Source organism: Syngnathus acus, chromosome 14 (assembly GCF_901709675.1).
Source record: "Syngnathus acus chromosome 14, fSynAcu1.2, whole genome shotgun sequence".
Lineage (NCBI taxonomy): Eukaryota > Metazoa > Chordata > Actinopteri > Syngnathiformes > Syngnathidae > Syngnathus > Syngnathus acus.
This window is the reverse complement of record NC_051099.1, coordinates 2,581,109-2,598,736: the sequence shown is the minus strand read 5'-3', so window position 1 is coordinate 2,598,736 and position 17,628 is coordinate 2,581,109. Positions and strand designations below refer to the sequence as shown.

The 17,628-nt window shown below is 50.4% G+C and overlaps 1 protein-coding gene across 9 annotated transcripts; it reads right to left on the bottom strand.

The window, feature by feature from the left end:
• Nucleotides 1–104: 104 nt before the first annotated feature.
• larp1 (La ribonucleoprotein 1, translational regulator) lies at nt 105–15,138 on the bottom strand. Of its 9 annotated transcripts, none has more exons than XM_037268831.1 (21): nt 14,443–15,138; nt 9,698–9,765; nt 9,479–9,544; nt 8,455–8,526; nt 7,385–7,538; nt 6,792–6,914; nt 6,551–6,697; nt 6,148–6,310; nt 5,895–6,039; nt 5,505–5,673; nt 5,187–5,356; nt 4,920–5,018; nt 4,483–4,812; nt 3,829–3,952; nt 3,491–3,696; nt 3,319–3,425; nt 3,096–3,253; nt 2,877–3,021; nt 2,694–2,803; nt 2,323–2,450; nt 105–2,248 (listed from the first exon to the last, which is right to left on the bottom strand). In XM_037268831.1, exons 1-21 carry the CDS (start codon nt 14,810–14,812, stop codon nt 2,075–2,077), a joined length of 3,228 nt encoding a protein of 1,075 aa, XP_037124726.1. In that variant the 5' UTR covers nt 14,813–15,138; the 3' UTR covers nt 105–2,074. The 9 variants fall into 9 exon arrangements, with proteins under 9 accessions (XP_037124726.1, XP_037124727.1, XP_037124724.1 ...); XM_037268832.1 differs by having other exon boundaries at nt 9,698–9,762; XM_037268829.1 differs by having other exon boundaries at nt 5,172–5,356; nt 14,443–15,137.
• Nucleotides 15,139–17,628: the final 2,490 nt, after the last annotated feature.

The window sequence follows — 17,628 nt, the reverse complement described above, 5'->3', positions numbered from 1 at the left end:
AATAGCCAATCACATCAGCCTACAAAGCAGATAGTGAATATTAAATGTTATAATACAAGTTCTCATTCAAGTAGTTTACATTTTTCCGTTTTATATTTTTTTTCCAGGCGTTTTTCACATTTTTTTCCTCATGACAAGCCTAAAGATATTTTGAGTGATGCAGTGAACAATTTCAACGCTTCATATAGATTTTGTTGGGTTTTTTTGTTCGATGTTTTATGGCTTTATGACATTATTGTACTTTTCAGTCTGCAGACATCATAACCAGCCATATTCCTCACACACTGCTGCGCTCATTTTGATTTCTCCTTGTTCTGTTTGCATCTTCGGCACCCCCTCCGCCATTTTGCGGCCAGCTCATGTCGAGAACGTGGCGCCCTCTTAGAGTTTGTTTGAGGGCTGGACGACTCCCACAAGATCCCCCAAATTCTCCAAAGGTCCCGTCAGGTGGAAAAGAAGTGAGCGCAGCCAACCTAGCAGTTTTTTTCCCCCTCTCATCTATATATCAGTTTTTCCACTCTTTCAGCTACCATTTGTCTCCAAGCCTCCATAAAACACTGATGCACCCATCGTGTCCCTTCAAAAACTCTTCAAGTCTCCCTGAAGAAGAAAGGGGGGGGGGGGGGGGGGGTCCGGCTCTGCTTGCACCGGAAGATAAAATTAGGGCGACGTCCAGGTGAGAACAAAAAACGGAAGGCAAATAATTGCTGTTGTTTTTTTAAACATGTCAGGAAGACAAAAAAAAAAGTGGACTGATTTGTTTTAAGACTTACGGTACCCGCCAAAAAAGTAATCCAACTGTTGATGAGGCGCCAATTGATGAAAAAAAAAAGAGTGGGGGGGAATTTTAACAGATTTCAACATGAAACAAGATTTGCTTTTTCGTTCCCTTTTGTCGCTTTAAATACACGTTCCATGTTCCAGACGTCAAAAGGGAAAAGGAAAGAAAAAAAACAAAACCCCCGCCCGCATCACACTAACAATACTGCCAGAAAAAAAAAGTCCAAAAGCGTCAACATGTTAATGAGTACGTATACGTGTAAGGCAGAAATAACGTCGAGCAAAAAAAAAAAAAATTCTCTTCATTGGTTGAGTTCACATTTACATCTTGATGGGAGGACGTCCATGAGGAACCAACTTGGCCAAAGACAAGGAGTTGCGTGTGTGTGTGAAGAAGAGGAGGAGGAGGACCCCCCCCCACCCATCCCCAAAAATTGCCACCCAAAGCACCTGCGCCACTTCCCGCTCCTTCAAGTAATGCGGATTATTGAGTCTTCCAGTCCTTGACGGATGGATGCTGATGGATGGGACGCACAAAAACAAGGTCAGGAAGCCCCGCCCCCTCCATTTAAGGTCCATGAATCTCCTCCAAAGGAACGCCGGTTGCGCTTAAGCATGAAGAAAGCCAAACGACAAAAGCCAAGTTGGGACTCGTAACAGGATCCGAATGACACTTGGAAGACAGTTGGAACACTTTGGCAAAACGTGCTCCCAACAAAAAGGGCAAAACCATTAACGATAAGGCCACTCGCAACCAACTCTGCTTCTCCTCCTCTTTTCTTTTTGAAGCATGTTTTTTTCCCCCTCCCACTTGTCCATAATAAAGAAAAAAATCCAGCAAATCAAATATTTTTCGAAGGCGCTTTGGTCCGCTCGGATGTCAGCAGGGCCGTCGTTGCATGTGCTCATCGTAAAATTGTTTCCAGAGGCCGCCACACCACAAAAAAAAAATAAAAAATGAATTCTTGAAAGGGAAGGAAATGAAAATAGTGGATGGTTAAATAACCTTGAAAAAAAAAAAATCTCCACCTGGTGGAGTGGCAATGATCTGCAAAGAAAAATGTGTTTGACACCTTGTTGCTTGCTTGCCTTGTTAAGAAAAGAAAGAGGAAAATCTCAAAAACTTAAAACGCATCCATCAAGCTCTTTGTGATGATTTTCTTCCTCATTTCTCAAGCAACAAAAAAAAAAAAAAAATTGTGATGCATCAAAGGAGAGCTGATGGGGCACCCCCCAACCTCCCCCCTCCCCCCTGAACCAGCGGCATGTGACTTGATATCCGCCAGTTGCGTTTTTACTTGAGCGTCTTGGCCTCGGGTTTGACGTTGTCCTTGGCTGCGGCGGCGCCGCCGCCCATGGGGTTGGAGCTATTCTGGCTGTGGGGCCGACTGGAGGGATGGGAGGGGTGGCGGCGCCGGTTGTCCCCGCTGGACGAGTGACGCCGGCGGCCTCCTTCCTCCATCGGCGGCTGCACGAGAGAAAGGAGCGACACAGATTAAAACCAGCGTTTCTTCTCCGAGTCTCAGGTGCCATTTGACCCACGTCGATTCTGAAGTCCTCCAGACGCTTGAATTTGCTGAGGCACTCCTGCAGCTTGGGGTCGATCTCCAAGGCCTTAGCTTTGGAATATTTGAGGAAGGCCCAGAATTTTTCCAGTCCGTACAGCTGACCTGTAAATCCGGAAAGGTAACAGCAGGATCTCGTTTTAGGAATGTGGTCATTCAAACTATACACAAGTCTTGCAGGGTGACATTTTTCTAATTACACTGAGTCATCACTAGCAGGATGGGTGTGTCCGCAGAAACAAACACGAAAGCCGATTTGTGCAAACTTGTTATATCACAAGTGTGTTTCGGGCCTTTGCGTTGATCAGTGGGCGACTCGGCGCCGTCTTTGTGGGCTCATCGTCTCACCGGCCTCGTAGTCTTTCATGGTCTCCTCCTGGAAGTCCTTGAAGATATCCGGCCGAAACTTCTTCTCCAAACCGTAGCTGTAGTACCTGAACAGGCACTCCAAACCGTACCTAGAAGAGCCACAGCGGACGGACGGTTACTCGCGTTCAATTGGGGGAGGAAGGGAAGGGGCTGCTGCTTCACCTGTAGCCTTCTTTGCCGTCTTCCACCACCAGCTGGCGGAATTCCTCGTACATCTTCCTGTTGAAGTGATCCCGCAGGAAAAAGGACCAGAAGCGGAAGAGCGTGTTCATCTCCTGGGACTGGCCGATCCCCAGCCGCTTGCGCTCTGCGATTGAGTCCCGGTTAGGTTGGGCCGCAGGCACGGATCAGAGAGCGCGCCGCCGCTCGACTGGCGCTTACCGTTGAGGCAGCGCCGGCGGTATTTGTGGTAGACGTGTTGCGTGAAGCCGTTCTCCTTGAGAAGCTCGTGGGACGGGTGCTGGAACTTGGGTAGGGACTGCGGCGTGCAGCCCACGTTGCCCAGGGCCGGCGTGCCCTCCGACGGGCTGGCGTTTGAGCTGGGGCGACGGACAGAGTGAGCGGGACGCGCCTCCGGCTGCTACCGCTAAATAGTGGGCCTCACCTGACGGAGGCGGTTCTGGAGCGATGCTCTCTGGAATCCATCACCCAGCCTACGTGGCACTCCATGGGCGGGTTGGAGCTGTGTCGGGTCTTGCGCTTCCTCGGGGTCTGAACAGTATCAATGTGGCCCGTTGAGACAAAAACAAGAGCAAGCGGGCATTTTAGCATCTCACCTTGGCGTCGACGGGCCGGCTTTCCTTAACCACCGGGTAGAAGCGCGGCGTGGCGGTGGCGTCCTTCCGGTGGGGGGTGCGTGGCGTGCGTGGTGTGCGTGCGCCGCGATAGTTGGGCGACTCTGGCACGGTCGTCGGGAGCGACCGCGCTATCGACGTGGGTTCTGGTGCGCCGAAGAGTTTGTTCGCAAGGGCGTCTGTGGGGACTGAGGACAAAAGGCACGCAAGGTCGACTTTATTATCATCAAGTGTGCGCTACGCTGTTTTTTTCGGGAGCGATTCCAATTGTCTCTGAAAAAGCAAATGTGGCTTTTCAAAATAATAAAGCGAGTCCTTACTCTGTTGGGGTTGCGGGGGCCCGGGGGGCACTTCCTGGTTTGGGTCGACGGGAGGCTCTGGGGTCAAGCAGTCAAACTCTTCACGACTGATCAAGTGAACCTTCTTGAAGTTCTCCACCTCTTGCTGCAGGAGATGGAAATTATGTGGAGAAGAAAAAAAAAATTGGTGAGAAGAGGGCTCACTTCACCTTTATGCCGTCGCCCGCATGCTCTCGCCGCATTCCGGAGACACCGCGCATCAACGCGCAAACCTTCCATGACGACGACAATAGCCACCCCAAAAAAACGAGACCGGCTCACAATCACCAAGAACGACTCACGACCAACTCACACTTGATGCTTCATCTGCTGCCCGCTAGCGCTCAGTCCGCTCGGCCGCGCACTTTATTTCCTCCCACAAACTGTTCCACACGGCGCTGGACAACCACGTGAAGGCCTCACAAAAGAGCCCGACAACAAAAAAAGAGTGTCCCAGAACAAAAGTCTGTGTTCGTGCATCCAGAAACCGCTCAAAGCTAAGAAGAAGCTTTCTGCTCCGGCGTCGAACTTTGGGACAGAAATGTCTCCAACGCGGCGGCGGCGACGAGACGGAAGCGCTGAGAAGCTACCTATTCTTTTCTGTTCTATGAATTGGACAAGCCAAAAGGGCCTCACCTTGATTGTGGCGTACTCTGGCTCGTACGTGTCGTCCCACAGGTCCCGCTCGTAGTAGAAGAGCCCGTCGTTGATGACCTTGACCAGCTCGCTGGAGAGCTTGGCGCGCGACGTGTGGTGGCCCGTGCGGTCGCCGCCGGGGTGCTTGCGCAGGTAGGGCGGCGTCTGCGTCACGATCAGGATCTTGTTGACGTCGTGGTCGTCGATCTCGCCGTCAGAGTCCTCGTCGGACCAGTCGGTGAAGGTGTTGCGCCGGCCGTCCATCTGCTCCATCTCCTCATCGAACATGAAGTCCAGCTCCTCTGGCTCGTCCTGCTCGCCGCCGCCCTCCTGCGAGCACAAGGTCTGATGAGACAACTTTGTTCTTATTCGAGACGGCAGTTCGCGCTATTTTTTTAACACCGGTGCAAAGCCAGCCGTGGGTTTGACATGGTCACCTTGTTTGCGGGGTTGGCGGGAGACGGCGAGGAGCCCAAATGAGGCAGCGGCGAACGGCTGGCGTCGTCTTTTTCCCTCTGCTGCTGTGAGGAGGGCGCCTGCGTTAGCGCGCGACCACAATCCGGCGGGAGGAGGAGATGAGGATGGTGGTGAGGTGGCGCGACCAAATGAGCAAAACGATGGGATGCTGAGCTACGTCAAAATAAACTGAGCCGATCGACGGCTAGGAACGGAAAGAATGATGATGTCACCTTCTCCGGGCTGACCTTGGGTCTCGCCGGCGAGGGTCTGGGCCTCTTCTTGACCTCGATCCAGGACTCGGAGTCCAGGTCGGGGAGGCTGGCCGAGAGGCCCTTGGGCATCGTCTTAAGGTTGGAGGGCGTGTCCGATTCGGCCTTGGGCGGCCGTTGCGCTGGGGTCGAGGCTCTGAGGGACCCTGAAAGACGATGGCATCGGTCATTGATTCTACGTTCATTGGAGGAGACCATCTCGCATAACAAGTGAGGCGATGACGATCAAGCTAATTCAAATCTGCAACAAAGTCCGCTCAGGAACGAATGGAGTCGGGCGGCGGGCATCCTCACCCGCGGGCTCCTCGCTGGGCTGCCTGGGGATGAACTCGGGGCAGTTGATGAGTTGCGCAAAGTCGGTGTGGTTGGGCATGCTCAGGCCCGGAAGTGGCCACTTCTCGGGCTCCACTTTGCGGCGGATCTTCATGTCAATCACTTCCACTTCCTTGCTGTCCTTCAGAGCCTGCCGGGAAACGCGTGTTAAACAGGCGCCGAAGCTTAGCTTGTAAAAATACAATTTGCTACTTTTGTTCTTGTGCTGCGATCAGAGTTGTTTTTAAGTTTTCGTCAGTGATGTCAGAAGAGACATGAGAAACTCATCAGTTCTTCAGCGTGTTTGTGCACCATAAAAAAAAAAAAAAAAAAAAAAAAAAAAACTCTCAAGAGGAGCAATCGTGCACGTACTTCCAGAATGACGTTGACGTCGGTGGTGAGGGCCTGCACTCGGTGGAAGCTGGCGATGAGTCCGATGGGCAGGAAGCCGTCCTGATCCATCTTCCTGCGGAGGAAGAAATCGCGCTCCAGGTTGTCCAGGCTGAAGTAGTACTCACTGCAACAACAACAAAAAAAATGTTTTCACAAATTCTAACAACTACTCTCTAATTTCTACTCATCCAAGAGATTAAGATCATCACATCTCCTGCAGCTCCAAACTCACATCTGCCTCTTGATGTAGTCCTTGAGCAGGTCCTGGTCCACCGAGTAGAGGTCGCTGCTGCTCATGTTGTCGTAGTAGTAGGTGACTGAGTTGCTGAATTTCGCTTCGTAGGGTCCGTCTTTCATCTCGTACGACTTGTAGCCTTGGTGGTAGTAGTAGTGGCCTGAAGGGGGTGCCAAAAGGGTTCTTGAAATTGCATTCGATTAAGAGGGGGGGGGGGGCTAAGTCTAAGTTAGTTTTGCTTTAATAAAAAATGTGGTGAAGCTTCAATGCCGCAATCAGAGTTGTGAAAGTTCTCTCCACGGAAAGTCAGAGAAGAGACATGAATATCTCATCATGTATACAGCACATGTGCAAACATCACCCCAAAAAAAAGTTTACTTTTAATATGTTGTTAATATACCTCTGCCGCGTCCTCGTCCCCGGCCCCTTCCTCGGCCGCGCCCGCGTCCCCGGAAGCCGCCGCGGAACGGCGCCCCCTCGCTCTTGACGCTCGACACCTCGTCGTGGTCGTCGCGCCACTCCCGCTCGTACTTCTGACTGTGCCAGTCTGCAACGGGCGCGCCAAACCCGCCACCGGGAAAAGCACAGTTGAAGTCCGAGAGTATAAAACTGTCTCGTGACACTGACGGCCAAGAGCTTACCTCGGAGGTCGTTCCTGGTGTTGGGCGGCAGGCGAAGATTTTCGTTCTGCCTGCTGTTATTGCGGGAGGCCGAGCGCTCCCGCGGCCCCTCGATCATCAGGGGGACCCACTTCTGCTTGTTTCCTGTTTGCAATCACACAGGCCCCGTGAAGAATTAAAAAATGTATAAATTAATGTTTTTCCTCTATTGTCTTTTGTTCTATGAATTTAGTTGGGGAGGGAGGGGGAATCAAATTGAAGACAAATGATTGAAAACAGCATTTAGTCAGCTGCAGTAACTCTGTTGGCCAGCAGGGGGGAGGAGTGATCTATTTCTTTGCGCAGTGAGCTGAATGAGGTGGTCAAGTGAATGACAGTGCATGTGGGAATGACACGACTTTTTTCAAGTGACGTGGCGTTCCGTAAGTCCACACATCGAGTGGACACGGGGACAAGGTTCAACATGGTCAGCAGAACACAACGGGAAATTGGACGTCTGCAATTAACTGCATAGCACCATCAGAGAATGATATTTGATCCGAATTTCACAGTGCTCATTATGTATAATTGTCCAAACTTGGACCCGCGAGCATGATAAGTTTGAGCCAATTCACCTTTTTTCTTTTGGCCATTCTTCTGGGAGTCGTCGTCTCCGTTCTTCTCCTCTCCAGAGTCGTCCGACTTGTTGGTCTTCAGATTCTCCTTACTTTCCTCGTTGCTCTCGCGCTTCTCCTTGGTTTCCTTCTTGGTGGAGATCCTCCTGTGGGCCTTAATGGGACAAGATGTTAAGACGTTAGCGACAAATGCGCACGTGCTGGTGCCCGACGAGAGCCACGACACCGCAAACACGACGAGACTGCGAGCTGTTTGCGCAGGAAATCATGCAAAGCGTTCTCACCAAGTAGATTAAAGTACACCGCGTTCCATGCCGCTGAACGCTCACACACACCTCCTTGTATTTAAAAAATAAATAACTCAAATCCACCTCCCAAAAGAACGCTCAACACGCTCAACCAAATTTTGACACCATAATCATACACAGGAAAACGTTATTTTCCAACTGCATCCAGTCAACGGCCATTTACGCTATAAGGGAAACGTAGCAGCGGGATTAGCAATACCAGACTGATTAACGGCAGCACGTGTCCGTGTATGCGTAATCCACTTAACCCTGCTGTAAGTGTCCAAGCGTTGAATGGCGGATGGAAAATACAAGTCATGAGGGTGAGGAGAAACACTGGATGGAGCTGTTGAAACTTTTGAGTCGGACCTGGAAATCTATTCGGTGATTTGGCACCATGGAGCGAGCTACGCTAACTGACATTCTTGTTAAAGTGGCAGCACTGCTAACGGGCTAGCTCAAATGGCAGCGCTGCTAATGAGCTAGCTAGGCTAATCGTCGTTCACGCAGATAATACAACTCAAGAGACTGATGTCACGTCGCCTTTAATGCTTCGGGAGGTCTTTGTGTAAATATTGAATTGGTTTGAAAACATGCAGAAAAGGGAAAGATTGACGACACTCTTCAATTTGAATACGAAGAGCGGTTTCGTTCGACTTATTCTTGCGTTGACTAGCGTCACGGTTTAGCCTTCTCCTGGCGTGCTAATCGCACACGGCGAGCGGCTGTCAACAGGCGGGCTGGTTGCGGGCATACGACGAGGGGCTGCCGCTTGAAACTTACAGAGGATCTCCACGAGTCTTTGACCTGCCTGACCGTCGGCGGGCAGGACACGGTCCCTGTCACTGCCTCGATCTGAACAGAGGGAGGGAGGGAAGAGCAGTTTAGAGGAGACAATGACGTGGACCGAGATGACAAAAGGCACACCGGAAAAAAAAAAAAGAATGTTCACAGATACAAATGAGCTGGAGGGGAACAAACCGAGGCCTGCCTGTTAGGGGAAGTCATTTGGATTTGGAGAACATACGTGGATGAGGATGAAGGTATGCATGGTATTGGTGCAGCTATTCGTGGGATGGAAAATGTCAGCGGGGACAAGAAGAAGTAGGGCCATCCTGAATTCTGCGCCGGTGAATTCGGACCAACTACCCATCGACCAAACACGAGTCAAAGGACTTGGACAAGCCGGACAAAGACAACACAAGAACACGAGCCAAGACCGCTTTGCTCCCAAGATTGACCTTTGCATCACAGAAAGTGTCAGCACGCACACGCTCCGATTACGCCACGCTCGTACAGTCCCTCAAAATAGCAGCGGCGGAGGCATCGTCGATCCGGGGTCTGGTGACCGAGAGGGGATCCCTAAAAGGACATTCCTTCCCAGGCGGTGACCAGCTCCCTCACCCCCACCGTGTCTGGTGGCATTTATTCCAGGCTCCCATGACGCTGACCCACATAACACCGCTGAGCAACGCCACCACGCGCGTCATGCCGCCAGAACATCCACGGCTCTGAAATAGCCAGCCGCGCCCGGCCGGGGCTGCCACTGAAGCTTGTGTATGTGAGCGTGTGTGTCGACTGTGTCAGGACCCGAGCCTGAACTAGCTGAGCGGCTTGAAGTGACAGGTGCTTCTGAGGTTGTGCTTTGACGCCTGTATTATGCAACAGAAGCACTTGGCAAAATGAAACCACGTACCTCAAGACCTTTCCATTTGGTGATAATCAGACACTCTATTTGTTTTGTTTGTCGTAGACTATCATCTGATGAAAGCCTAACAGAAGGGGAAAGAAAACCAAAAATACCCACCTGCATGTCTTTAGTTGCGATTTCTCCCGGGGTGGGCCAGCTGTTGGTGTCGCCAAAGTCGCCGACCTGAGCGGACACGGACGGCACAGAGGGGTCACAATCTGTCATTGCCAAGCACGCGATTACACAGACTACAAATTAACACCACACAACCTCTGGTGAAAGCCATCAAAATAACATTAGCAGTTTTTTGGGGGGGGAACATTCGGCGACATTTACCTTTCCTCCTCGTCTGGCCTTGGGAGGGTTGCCCGCTCTCACCACCTTGGCGGGACCGCTCGACTCTGTTGAGACGAGAACGCACGGGTCAAGAGCAAGAAAACGCAGCGCAGTCGTCGGCCATCTTAAGTGATTTTCTTCATCAGCTTATCGGGCCTCAATCTTTCCTCACATTCCGGGACAAAGTTCCAAATAAAGGGCAGGCCGCTTAAAGATGCTGCGGCTGCCTGCTCTTTCAATAACAGGAAACATAGGGAATGAGTCAGCGGCAAACGGCGTGAAGTCTCTTAACTTTTTCCACACCTTCAAACTTTATGACAACGTCGGTGTTCTCAAAGTATACTTGACTCGTTTGTGACCTTTCACAAAGTTCTCAAAGCCAAATGTAGCACGCGACGTTGAATGAATGAATGAATGAATGAATGAATGTACAGGTGCGGCGCACGATTAAATCGAAAGGTGCTTGACGTGAAAAGGCGTCAACACGATGACTTGGTGTTTATTGTGGTTGAAAGCCAAGGCGATTAGGTCTGCCAAAATTCACCGAGTTGACCACGGTCTAATCATGGAAGGAGTCGCTCGTGACATAAACTACGACGGAAAGACACTTTAAAACCGGTTTTGGATTGAGTCCCGCCCGCCCTCATGGATTGAATGAAGACGATTTAATCGACTCCCGGGGTTCTTCAACCAGATCATCACTTGGATATCAACAACTGGACGCAAATGTGACATCTTTGTTGATGCAACGTCTTTTTGCTATGACAGATAAAGCAGGCGGGGATTCCTTTAAAAATGAGTCTGACGTCGTCGTCATCATGACTCAGTTCACTCGTGCTTTCAAAGACAAGTCAGGTGAACGATTGCGCCGCCGCTGTTGAGCTTGAAGAAAAGCAGTTTAGCCGACTATGAATTATGTACTCGGCCCCGTTGACCGCCCGCGTCAGAAAATTCGATCCAAGGAGCCCGGGGGCGCCGGCGCTGGGATCGGATAACTGCGGCGTCTCACGCCCGGCGCACCAGAACGACCGGCGCTGGCAAACGCCAGAGCGACGTCAGAGCTGAGCATCCGCGGCAAGGTGCCAAACGTCAGCTGCGCTGGCAACCAGCGCGCATTCCACAACGCGGCGGCTGACAAACGAGAGCTTTGTCTCGCCAAATTGCTGCGTGTCCGGGCTTAGAAAAGCTGGAATGATCTTTTTCATAAAGCTTACAAGTGCGCCCGCCGCGCCATTATGCACAAAATCACTCGGTCTGGTGCCAGAGTTTCAAATTAAAAGCGACATTTGTTTCCTCACAAGCCTGCAATTCGCCGTTGTAAACATTGGGTGGGGCGTAACGACAGAGCGGCAGCGTTCAGCTCACAAGACCCAAATATGGAGGAAACGGACAATGAGTTACTGCACAGCACTTGGCCAGCGGCACGGGAGCGCGGCGTTCCTTCTCGTCTGCTTTTTGTGTACAAATGCGGCGCAATAATTCATCGGCGGGCTGTGGCTTGCGGGAGGGTCGAGTAGGACAAATAAATCCCAGCTGGCTTAATTGACGAGGGCTTCGGCCGGCGTGACGTCACCAACAAAACCGGCCTCAAAACTGTCAACTTTTCGCCAACGCTTTTGCCGCACCACGTTTTACATCAAAATTGCCACCAATAAGCTCATATTAGTCCATTTTTTATGTTTTTATTGATTTTGCCTGAATGTATTAGTCACGGAAGATTTGTTACACATTAAAAGTGCCCATTCCACATTTTAGAAAAAAGGGAAGCCACTTGCGCCGCTGCTGTACAGACTAGAAAAAGCACTCGCTTCAAAATGAGCGCTGTGGCGGGCGGGGACAGGAGAGATAAAACTGGAATCTAGCGAGTGTTCACTGTATTGACAATGACTCACATGCTAATCCAATCCGCTCGCAAGTTGGGCGAGGAAGGAAAACCCCAGACTTGAGCAAAAAAAATAAAAAATGTTTTGGATGCGAGGTCTCCAGAGAGCCCCGGAGGCTCCCCGACACTGGACACGCCACGGATGTGAACGGTCCACACCCTGCCGAGCTCTATCGGCCGGCGCAGACTCGGCCGGCGGCAGATAAAGCGGTCCGAGATGAAGCGCTTGAGACAAGAGCTCCTCTCAAACAGCTGATAGTCTGCGTGCACGCGTGTCGACTGGGTGGAGGACGACACAACGGGGGGGAGATGCCCTTCATCGTTTCAGCCTCGCCCACACAAATTAAAATGGACACACTGATACACGTCTCAGCTACTCAGTAAGCTATCGGTAGCTCTTCGCTGAGGATAAAGGATTTATGCCCGTGAGTGTTGTCTGCTTCGAAGCGTCACTCTACCGTCAAATATTGCTTCAAGCTTTAGAAGTTAGCAACACCGATGCTACACGTTGGCCCGCATGAGGGGTTTCATAGTGTTAGCATTGAGAGGGTGCTATTGATGAGGACCCCGATCTGCATTTCAACCTCATGTGACTCGGGTCAACATTGTTGCACAGCAGATGACGCAACAACAAAACCCCCCTTGTGACGACACACTGCGTGGGCGCCACTTGAGGTGGACCCGGATTTTGCTCCCAGTCTCCCTGGGTTATTTTTATTGCATTCCAAGCTATTTGTTTAGGAGTCTTTTGACAAGTTGCGGCTGCAAGGGCTCACGAGTTTACTGCCATTCCAACTGTGTCACGTCTGAATCACAAGCGGCATGAGACACTCAATATTTCTCTTTGCTCTCAAATCCACAAGACCGTGGCAACTTTGGGCTCGAAACAGATGGTGAGGCCTCAAATCATGAAGGCTTGGGTGAGGCGGTGCTCGCAGAATGCGCCATACCCATGTCGCCATCCTACAAACAAGCCACCTGCGATGTTGAAATACGGTTCCACTCTTATCAAGGACTGATTTTCATCCAAGGACACGCTAAGTACACACATACTGACCTCTATTCAAGAATCAACTGTTAGGCCCGCTTCACACTGACAGGGAAGAAGCAAACGGCCAAGGAGCGTGTCTCGCTTATTTGCACAATCGGTAAAATGATCTAGATGGCGGCAGCGCAACACCAAGTTTGCTGGTATTGCTTTGGCTCCATCTACTTTGTTACCTGTCCTCGACTCAATCTGTGCGCTTCTGCACGTTACATTCCAGAGTCATCATCTGCTGTTTGGCCATTTTCTATCATTACTGGTTTTGCTTTTTTTAGACAGCACTCACTGACTTTGCAATTCGCCAGAATACTATGACCTTTTGCACAAAGCTATTGGAAATTATTTATGTGGTTATTTTGCTGGAGGATGCCTATTTTTCCAGGAGGCTTGACCTACTTCACGTCATCAAACAACAAATGTATTTCAATCAACGTTTGAGTGGAAAAAGGACAGCGTTGTTCCTGACGTTCTGGACCCCAGAAAAGAGGAAAGTGGGGTGGGCTGGTGTCAAAACATATGGTCAGCGAACAGTTGTTTATCGGAGTAAAATAAGTCCGATGTACTTGCTGTTGCTGCAGCACTTTTACATTTAAAGTCCACCGGACCGCCTGCCAGAAGCTTCGTCTAACAGCTGTGCGATTTTCAATACAAGCGGCAGCGTGGCGCTGGTGGACAAATGGCGAAAAGACACGTTGTCTTTGCGTGCACCGGGGCCCTGTTGTGGGTTAAAAGGGGCCTTACCTCTTAACATTTTGGGAGGAAAAGATTACTCTGGATGACAAAAGGCACCACGTTGCTAATCACAATGTCGAGCGTTCGTGAGCCAAATCACCATGACTTGCACGCAGCCACGTTAGCATGCACGGCTAACTGCTAGCTGAGGAGACCTCGGCGACGCGCAGGCGACGTGACAATCGGGTCAATAAACAAGCGGCGCAACAATCGACAGCACAAAGAATAAAAGAAGGGCGTGATTGCAGCAAGTTGCGATTAGCTAGCTGGCGTCCGTTAGCCGAGCTTACCATGCCGTCTACACGTGGAGTGAACACGTGACGTCTCACAACAAACCTGCTCGCTTGTTACAGAACATTAATAAACGTGCCAAATATTCGCCAGATAACCACAGAATTGAGTGCGTTGAAGGCAGGTCAGGCATTTTAAAAAGAACACAGTGGAAATGAGGGCAAATGTTTGGAGCGTTTAAGCTAGGCCCGTGCTATTGTTAGCCGGGGCGGGCGTCTCCACTCTTTTTTTCCTCAGTTATTTGTTTATCGATCTATTTATTTGTCTTTGCACAAAGCCACTTTAAAACGAGTGACCGCACTTTAGCCGACTAGGCGCGTCAGTTACTTCAACCCAATGTTTTAAAAGTCCCGTGACGGGTGCGTTTAAACACCCAAAAAGCCTACTCGAGTCGGCCATTGACCGACTTTCAGTGCACGGTTGTGACGTTGCGCTATGATGCATCACAACTTTCAAAGCAAAAAAAAAAAACAAGTCACTTATGAAAGGGTGCGCGTATGTGTGTGTGTGTGTGTGTGTATATATGTGTGTGTGCGTGTGCGTGCAATGGCGTCCCTTGTGCAACGAGACACCCAGTGGCTCCACTTTAGCCACCCTGGACTCCAGGAATAGCCTGAGTGGAGGAGGGGTGCATGGATGCATGCACGGACTCCAAATATATCCGTCAGGACTTGACATTTGCACACCATGAACGGCCGCTACCTGGCCCACCTGACAGACACTTGCTGTATGGACCCACGGACACGCGAGTGACAGGCGGCGGGGAAGGAAGAGAAGCGAACGAAAATTACTCACCGTGATGTGCTTGTCCGTTCACACTGACAACAGTCACCGGGTTCATTTTCCTAGTCCACGGGTTCACCTTGGGCGGGGGCGCTTCGGTAAACTCCTTCCGGCTTTTACAACCTTCCTCGTCGGCCTTGGCCTCGCTGTCACAGCCCCCCTCGTCCGCATTCGTGTTCCGCGTGGGACTCTCAGAGCTCTCCCCGTGCCTGCCGCCTCGGCGGCTGCCGGGCTGCTCCTCCTCCTCGTCGTCGACCCCGGCTGCCTGGCTCCGCTTGGCCCCGTCGACCTCCAGCTCCGGCTCGTCGCGGATCACTTCGCCGCGCTCCTCCGCTTTGGTAAGCAGGTTGGCCGGCTGAAGAGCCTCCACCTGAGTGGCCATTTGCAAGAGCCGTCGTTCTCCCACCCCCTTCGCGATTACCAGTCCTCCTCCTCCTCCTCCTCCTCCCTCCCCCGGTCCGAATTCGCTCGAAGGGGAAAAGTGAAGTAGTTCGCTGCGAGTTTGACGCTCCTCTGTCGCTCTCAGACGAACCGAGCTTCGCTCCAAGTCGCAGAGACGTCCACGGATGTTTCAAACATGAAAAAATGCAAAAATGAACGGTGTCCGATAGGCCTGTACGAGGGGAGAACAACCCTACCTCCGCTGCTAGCAGCAATATGGTCGCTCTCCACCACGCGATACTAGGGGGCGCGCACGTACGCCGTCGAGGGGGAGTAGGCACGTACAGTCGGGAGCGCGCATCCGTGAAACGTAATAGCAATGCTGCGTTCACGGTTTTGTGGTTAAAAAAAGACGCGTCTTTTCCATTTCAAACATCGACCCCTTTTGATGCGAATTTCGATTCCAGTTTGCAATGGTTTTATAGCGAACGTACGTGTAATTTCAAACGCAACATTTGTACAATATAACGACTGCCGCGTAAGCTTGTTGAACCAATCGTAGTTTATTTGAAGGTGTATTTTTCTGACAGCGTGATCGCGGCACTAAAGCTTCGAGACACGTCATAGTATAGCTACGTTCAGCGCCCTCAGGTAAAAAGAACGCGTATTTTCAACTTCGAATATCGAGCCTTTCTACAAAGAGTTTTGATTCCATTTTGAAATTCTGCTTGCATCTGTGCCATGTCTGTATTTTTAAATAAACTTTTTTTCCACGAAATGCTTACTTTTTATTACTATACATCCATCCATCAAACGTGAGTACTGACACGTAATCGTGTTAAAGCAATCTTAGTTTATTCGAATTTGCATTTTCAAACCACAAAAAAGATAACTGACTCAACAGTGGAAAGAGGCCTAACTTTTGTTGGTCGTTGACTCAATAGACAAGCACAGTGTTGACCTGTCTAAAGTAGCGTGTCCTTGAACGCCTCTTTTACCCCCCACACACCCACCCCGCACGTGTCCACGCCGTGTGCGCATGTCTCTCGAAGTTACCGTAATTTTGTTTTGATGCTGTACTTTTGATTTGTAATCACCAGTATCATAATGACTACAAAGCACTGTTATGTTCCGTTGTTTGCAGTTTCAGTGTCCAGCTCACTGTAAAAAAAAAAAAAAAAACTTTGTTTATGTAATGCACTAGTAAGGCATGTATGCAGGCAAAAGTGGACAGTTACTAATTTGCGTCGCTTGCATACCACTCGTGTTGGACTGGGAGGTTGTCACACTTGAACTGGGTGGAGTACATGAATGCAATGAAGGGCACACTTCGTCCAACCTTACCGCAAATTAGCATGAAAGAAAGAAAACCCAAAAGGCGGTGCGTTGCATAAGCGAACAAATTAATAGTGACGTATTCATCAAATAGGCAGTTGGTCAAACAGGGGAGTAGTCAACCAGGGGAGTAGTCGACATTTTGCACAAGGTTGTTGTTAGTATTTACACAGAGCAAGTCATCCATGTTCCTTCAAAGTCACATGACGATGATGCCTTCATGCAGCCCGCTCTCCTTTGTCAATGCGTTCGACTGCAAAAAATCAATTATTCGTTCTTCTCTACCACAATGCGTGTACATGGGGAGTGATTTATGGTTGACATTTGATTTATGCCTGCATTGTCCGTTTGATTGTTCTGTTGTGTCATTATAAAGAAGCCTTTGAGGAGAATAAACATAGCCAATGGTGGATAATCAATATTCACTCAAGGTTGCTGGCACGCTTCGACTCCAGTTTGTTCCTTCTACCGCTAAGGCCTACCGAGGCCCCCGGATAGTAAACAGGTCGCCGTGCGACTCAATGGCGGAGCGCTCCGCTCTTTGTGTGTAACCGCTCGGGGGACACATAAAGCTCGGTGCCATTGTCCGTCGCGCCGCGCCTTTCTGCCGCCGTAATCGCCAGTAAAAACACAAGTCAGCAGCTGGTCAGCAAGTCACAGTTGAAAGCCGCTAAATGGCACATTTGCCCTGTAAGCAGGACCGGTTCGATTGTTACGTACATGTGCCGCCCCCCCAACCCCTACCCCACCCCACGGTGAGTTCATAAAGCATTGATGATGGGTCACCGCTTAGCGACAAAATCTCAAGGCCTGCTGGTAGCATTGAAGGGATCATCATCATTTAAGTCATAGGACGTAAAAGCGGTGTCAGAACTAAAATAGTTAAAGGCACTGTTGGGATTTTGGGTGGTCCTCACTCAACTATGTGAACCCCCTTGAGGTAATTATTGCGGTCTGTCGTACTAAATATATCACCAAACAAGTCACACCCTGCTGACGAGCAGCGTTGTGATTGGCCCAGCGTTTTGCATTGCTCGCTTTCTGATGAAAAGGCATGTGACCTGTCGTTGTTGTCGTTGTTGTCGTTGTTGCCGTTGTTGCCGTTGTTGCCGTGGCAGCGCGGCGATACGGCAGCGACTTGCGCAGTCTTGCCGAGCTTGTTTCAACCTGCGCGGCCTTTTATGGGAGAAGACAGAGTTGCTGTGCATCGTAGCTTGAAAGTTGCTCGCAGAAGAAGTTTGGTGTCAGGGTGTGTCGTCCCTGACAGAAGCTGATAGGAGTTCAGGTACCACCCACTCACAAACAGATGCAAATGAGCACACAAACGACCTGACGTGACTTCACCACAATGAATATAGTAGTATAGGTACCACCATTATTAAGTTTAAATGTATCGCCATAATCACTGCTAATCACCATTATTACCACAAGGCTGATCATGGAGAATGTAAGAGTCCAGCGATTCTTAGCGGCTATGTTTAC

What these genes read in the sequence shown, in the direction of transcription:
- larp1 (XM_037268829.1), bottom strand. Translation starts at nt 14,812, where the DNA reads ATGGCCACTCAGGTGGAGGCTCTTCAGCCGGCCAACCTGCTTACCAAA. An exon ending in AAGACTCGTGGAGATCCTCT is followed by an intron (nt 7,539 to 8,454) that starts GTAAGTTTCAAG and finishes TGTCCCATTAAG; the next exon opens with GCCCACAGGAGGATCTCCAC. An exon ending in GCCCCCGCAACCCCAACAGA is followed by an intron (nt 3,697 to 3,828) that starts GTAAGGACTCGC and finishes TTTTGTCCTCAG; the next exon opens with TCCCCACAGACGCCCTTGCG.